This window comes from Myotis lucifugus, unplaced genomic scaffold (assembly GCF_000147115.1).
Source record: "Myotis lucifugus unplaced genomic scaffold, Myoluc2.0 scaffold_0, whole genome shotgun sequence".
NCBI lineage: Eukaryota > Metazoa > Chordata > Mammalia > Chiroptera > Vespertilionidae > Myotis > Myotis lucifugus.
Window position 1 is genome coordinate 62,635,448 of NW_005871048.1, and position 6,441 is coordinate 62,641,888.

Sequence of the window (6,441 nt, forward strand, 5' to 3'; positions counted from 1 at the left end):
TATCTACAATGATGTGAATATTTTATAACAAACATCAATTTCAATGTGCATCCTTTTTTAAGGGAGTCATAAATGTGTTTACTTAGAATCACATAGTAAAAGTTCCAGAACATTCAAGCACCCTTTCAGGTCTCCACCCCAGTTGATACTCTGCACCAGCTGCTTCTCTTCACCCATCCTTGGGCCCTTCCTATGAAGTTCAGACCCACAGACAAGCCGGCCCCGAGGAAGTCTGTATACCGTGGACAAAAGCCGAGACTTGACGGGTACTGGACACAGTTCCCAAGTTGCTTCTCTGACTTTGTCTTTGGGGATGGCAGTGATAACAAGAAACAGGGCCAGAAAAGTCTCAGACTTCTGTGCTTGTCCTTATAAATGTGTTGGTGTACAAGCGCAATGGAGGAAAGTTACACACTGTCCATGAAACATTCTGACGTTACTGAGTTGACCCTCATGCTGCCTTTTCAAACATGAGGGTGAGCAAAACAAAACTGTAAATTGCTCTGCAGAAAGTTTCAACTACTGTCCTCTATCTGGTTCCATCTAGATGTTCTGTCTGAGGTTTTATAAGTTAGGAACAAGTAAATATTCCTTGTTTACAAATAGGCTATTCCATTGGGAAAATATTTCTGTACTTCAGGAAGGCTTCTTATAACACATTCCTGATTTAAATACACTACTTGTTCAACCCATATAGACTAAAAATACTCAAAGTAAGCTTTTTTTAAATTTTATGTTAGAAAGTTCTCTTGACTAAACTTTCCAAGAATTATTACAAATAAGTGACACTGGTGGCATGAAAATGACTTAAACAGCAATCTAAGACCTGATGACATTGAGTATAAAGACCAACAGAGCAATTATATACAGAGACTTGTTTTTTTTAAACAGAGGATGGTATTTTTCCAGAGACACCAGCTAGGAATGTAACTTGAACCCCCCACATGTAGCCCACTCGTCCACACGGCTGGGGCCCCACTCGTCAGCGCTCTCGCTTCCTCACTTGTACTCTGTGATCTTCACATGAAGACACATGGCGTAACTTCTGGCTGTGCTCCTGAGCACTTTGGTCTAGGGGTTGCTGAATATGTGAGTGAGTGGTTTTTCCATTATTTATAAACCATGTTGACATTAATATCAATCCACACAAGCTTTCATTTTCTTGGACTACAGGAGTTCGTCAGGAATGAAGCCGACATGAATTTAGGGACGACCCAACTATTTTGAACAAATAACATAGAAGTGACTGTACAATTTGGACCCACTTATTCTGTGTCTGACTATAATAACATTTAAAGAAAACTGTTTGGCTATAGATAAAATATACTTAAAAATAGTCAGTAATATGATATTGCAACAGTATTCAACTTGTGACAAGCAACCCAATAGACGGTTAAACTTTTAGATCCACAAAAAGATTTTATTTTAAAATTTTACACAGCAACAACTCTTTTTTTCCCCCCAACGAATCTTAAGCAGTGTGAAACTCATTCTTGTAAAAAGAATGACACAGCTTTAGGAACTTGCTATTTAAAAGAAAACTAAGATGAATGAATTAATCATCCCTTTACTCAAATTTGTATAGGTTTTCACATATCAGGTTAGTTATCAATCTAAAAATAGTTACCTTCTTTAATATAGAATTCACAACATTTTCAGAGTACTCAGAAGCTAGTTTCCTCCCCAAGACCAACCAGCTTAGACAAAATTAAATTGGTCTTTCTCTGATCTCACTACAATATGAGAAAATCATCTGATATATAACAATAACAAATATTTCCATCCAAAATTCATTTGCAGGAAGGTCCTTGGAAACGACGCATGAATGCCCCCTGGTCCGAGCTGTTCCTGCACTAGCCTGGTCTTGGGCTCTCCACGCACTAGAGAAGGTCCTGGGCTTTTCCCTGGCTCCCCCATGGGTGGACATGACTTTCGGTCAAGACTGTGAAGATCCACATCCAAGAAATTCCAGATACTGGGATGGCCCTGAACTAACACAGATTCTTGGGAAAAGCTTTCAAATGACAGTATTTCTAGGATGAAATCAGAAGCTACCTGTGATTATTTCTTTACTTTGGAGATGAAGTAAAGCATGATTAGCCTCATTTATTTGATCACCCTTACATTGGATATCTGTACTGAAAGAAATACTCAGAATTAGAAGGGTGGGATATAAAAATAATGTGAAGAATTAAAAATTAAAAAAAAGTTCAGCTCTGCCCTGGCCACACTGTTCTCTCAATGCACCAAAGGCTCACAGGTTCAATTCACGGGTTGGGATGCATGAGGGAGGCAACCAATTAATGTATCTCTCTCACATCAATGTTTCTCTTTCTCTCTCTCTCTCTCTCTCTCTCTCTCTCTCTCTCTCTCTCTTCCCTCCCCCATCCCCCCTTCCTCTCTAAAATAAAATAAAAAATTTTAAAGAAAAAACAACAACAAAACAACAGGTACCAGGTAGGAGAATTAAACTTGCCTCCTATCAAAAAAGTCAGTCTTGAAGATGACAAAAGTTCTGAGGATGGGTGGTGATGATGGTTGCACGACAACGAGGAGGTACTTAATGCCACTGAACTGTATATTTAAAAATGGTTAAAATGGTGAATTGTATGTACTAATGGTAAATTGTACTAATATTCATACAACCCCTCAGTATGGACACACATGCCCAACACTTGAGAGAAGCACCTAAAATCAGAAAAGACAATGGCATATGTTTTCATTTTTGCTATAATTCATCATTTAAAACAAATAATGTTAGAAAGACACTAAATGTTGGCATCACACAGGCAATTCACCTCCAATTAATTGCTGGCATTTAAAAGTGGTGCTAATTTATATGCAGTTCCTTCTAATTAGTTTGTTACATTCAATATACAACTGAATTAAAAATAAAACCATCAAATACCTTCTCCCTTAAAATCCTCTGTGTTGATGCCTTCCCCCAAATAGCAACTATTTAAAGGTCTCCTTTACTTTTTCCTTTCATTGTACTGAAATGTCCTGTTTTCACAATTTGGTCTTGCCCCTCTCTTTAAAGAATTCTTGCCCCACTCTGCCCTGTGCCCCAGCGCACAGTGAAGGATAGACACAGTGAGCTGCCATGTCACAGAGCCACAGGCTGCCAATCCCCGTGAAAGGGTTTTCTCTTTCAATCCTGGTTGGATGAGGAAATAATGACACTGGATAAGGGGATGCAAGGCGAGTGGCAAGATACAGATGCCAGGTAGGTGCCACTGGAGCCAGAAGTCAGAAGCAGCAATCCTAGGAGTGTCAGTCACAGCCCACGCAGGCTCTCGTCTGCTCTGCTTGTCAACACAAAGGGTAGAGTTCATTTTTCCAGGTCCCTGTAATGCATCAGGGGGTAACCTCCCACAGTGTCAATAACATGACAGGGCTTGTGCAAAAGCATAGACACTTCTAGGCGGGAAAGGACTGTAGAGATCAACCAAGAGGGCCTGTTTTGTTTGCGTGGCTCTCAAAGTAATGCAAAGTGGTCTGAGCTATTTACTCTCCAACCAGAAAACAAAATGACAGCAGGCAGAACACAACGTACGATTAGACATCTGGCTTATGTAGGACACACCGGTGATTATTCAAGAGTCAATGTTATTTTCATACACCACAGCATTTACCATATCTCCTTTTTTATTTATAATAGAAACAATATGAAAATGCGAGAAAACGTCAGCCTCAAACACATCAAGGAGGCCCATATATCGTTAGCCAAGATTTGAACAGTTATTTTGTATTTATTGCAATTCACAACAGACTAGCATAGTACCGCCAAAATAAAAATTACCAAAATAAACTAGAAAAGTATTTCCAAAATTAGTTAGCCTGAGAACTGTCTATTATTGCTATAACACATTCCTGAAAATAGCTACTGAAACAGCACAAATGTATTATCTTACAGTCCTGGAGGTCAGAGGTCTGGCCCAGGTGTCACTGGGCTAAACTCACGGCTCTGCCAGGGCCGTGTTCCCTCCTGGACGCTCCAGGGGAGGCCACTCCCTTGCCTTTTCCAGCTCCTGGAGGCTGCACGCATCCCTTGGCTTGTGGCTCCTCCCCCATCTTCAACACCAGCATGTTGCATCTCTCCCTACTGTCCTTCGGATTTCTCACTTCCCTCTGACTCTGACACTCCTCCAATCCCTCTTCCACTTGTCAGGACTCTTGTGATTATATTGGATTCCCCTGGAGAACCCAGACTAATCTCCTTCTAACCAGGTCAGCAGACTAGTACCTTCATTCCACCTGCAACTTTACTCTCCTCTGCGTTTAACCCAGCATATGCACAGGTTCTGGGATTAGGATTTAACGTCTTTCTGGGAAAGCGGAGAAAGGGGGCATGATTCTATCTACCACGCATTCAATACACATGTCAATACACCACAGTTTAATATTTTCCTGACAGCTTAATAAGTGTCATTCAGTTCCTTAATCTACAGAATTTATCATTTTTATCTATATAAAACATATTAAACTGGCCAGATGCAACAATAAAAAATGCAAAATGATATAAAACAAATTGTACAACATTACAAAGTAGTGGTCATTTGTGTGTATGTGTTTATATGTATAGATATAAAACTATACATGTATACATATGGGTATGTGTGTGTGTATACCCATAATTTTACAGTTAATCAAGTGGTTCTAGAAAATCAATATACCATAGATTCCTGGGAAGCTAATGCTTATAAAATAAGGCCATGTTTATGAGGATCCAAAATCAACCAAAGACAAGATTCTTAATGAAGTACGTAAAAGTCAGAAACAAATTCATTCTTTCTAGGTTAGTAGGAAAACCTACTCATTTTCTTTGCTCCTGTTGTTGGTCTTGTCCAAATGAAACGTTCTCGTGCTTGTCTAGGCCCACCATCTGTGAAGTGACCACAGCCCTCACGAATGAGGTCAAACCACGCCCCACAATGTATTAGTGCAGCTGCTTTGGAGGAAATCACTGAAAAACAGAGAAAAGCCACCTGTGCACTGCTACGTCCCATGTACCTGTAACTCCAGAGAAGGGCCTCATTCCTTCGGTGGCTACAACACTAGTTTCTGTTTTCCAGGAACACTTTACTGGCAGGTGTGACCACTGTCATTGGCGGGCGCCCGGTCCCCGCCAGACTTAAAAGACAGGAACGTGGTAGTGGCGGTCATTCTCAGTCAGCAGGGAGATCTGCGGCCACTCCCTGAGTGGCTCCTCTGGGTAGCAGACTTCAAAGTCCCTGGAGTTAAACTTGAACAGTCTGAACACTTTTATCTTGACCTCAAGGGCATATCCAAGTATAAACATATCAATCTGGGGAAGAGACGAAAGAGAGGTCACAGATACACATTTCCAGATTCCTGCCCTCCCACCAGCGCGGGAGCACGCTCTTCAGCAGCTTGTGACATAGCGTGCTTGTTGACAGACCCACGCACGAACCCTGCGTGGGCACGGGGTTAGGGACAAATGCAGGGGACAAGCGGAGGAGCATCTCTCTAGACTAGCATGAAGAAATCACAGGGAAAGCTGTTTGGGGAAAATCTAATAAAAAATAAAGGAATGCTCATAATAAAAATTACACTGTTTTCTCACCAGTGTTATATCATTTTAAATCAATTTGTGTAAAAAGTGCAGATGATTTTGTGCACCTTCTGGGAAAGCAAAGCAAAACAATACAAAACAAAAAATCCTTTTCTATGGGGGCATAAAAGCATTTTTTGGATTTAGAAAAAAATTCAATAATTTCTATTTATCTGCAGTAAGTAACCGAATGCTTTCCCAAACCTTATCTCATTTTCCGACTGGAATTTCTCCTGGTTCACCTCCGTTGTGGGAGAACCTGTTATCAACTGAGAGGCAGCACGCAAGCTCAGAAAGGCTCCCCGGCACCCGGCTGGAAGGGCACACGGCAACCAGCTCGGAGCAGGGAGGCTCGTTACTCTTCTTTTCCTTCAGGGGCAATAATGCCAACCGACCACTCTGCGCAGCTGGTCTTATCACTGCTGAAAGCAAACACCAACGCCTACGTGTTCAAGTATTGCCACTATCCTCCTTGATCAAACACACACAGTTCTTCTGCCCCACGTACCTGCTCCAGTCCACAGGTGTCGCCGACAGAATTTAGGTGATTCATCATGAAGCTCAAAGGATCGGATGACGTTTCCCGGGAAAACAGGAGTCTGAAAAGACTGGGAATGACCTTTTTCATCTTCATTTGTTCATAAACTTCAGTGACCTGATACAGCATGATGAACTTTAAAGCTTCATACAGTTTATATTCCAGAATGGCATCAGAGAAAAGGATGTTGCACATGCTTCCTCTCTTGTGATAATCTCTAATTCCACTGAATTCAGTCCACTAAAAACACAGCCGCAAAAGTGAAACTTAGAAGGGTAAGGCTGAATGTACACAACACTGCATAACCTTTTTTTTTTTTATCCTCACC

At 41.2% G+C, this 6,441-nt stretch overlaps 1 protein-coding gene across 1 annotated transcript in view; it reads right to left on the reverse strand.

Moving 5' to 3' along the window:
- Nucleotides 1-3,630: 3,630 nt before the first annotated feature.
- Nucleotides 3,631-6,441, reverse strand: part of FAM105A (family with sequence similarity 105 member A) — a 23,775-nt gene continuing 20,964 nt past the window's right edge. Inside the window, exons 7-8 of the mRNA XM_006081580.3 lie at nt 6,084-6,353; nt 3,631-5,308 (exon numbers count right to left, since the gene is read on the reverse strand). Of these exons, the coding sequence (XP_006081642.1) occupies nt 5,135-5,308; nt 6,084-6,353 (444 nt within the window). The 3' untranslated portion in view covers nt 3,631-5,134. The remainder of the gene's footprint in view (nt 5,309-6,083; nt 6,354-6,441) is intronic.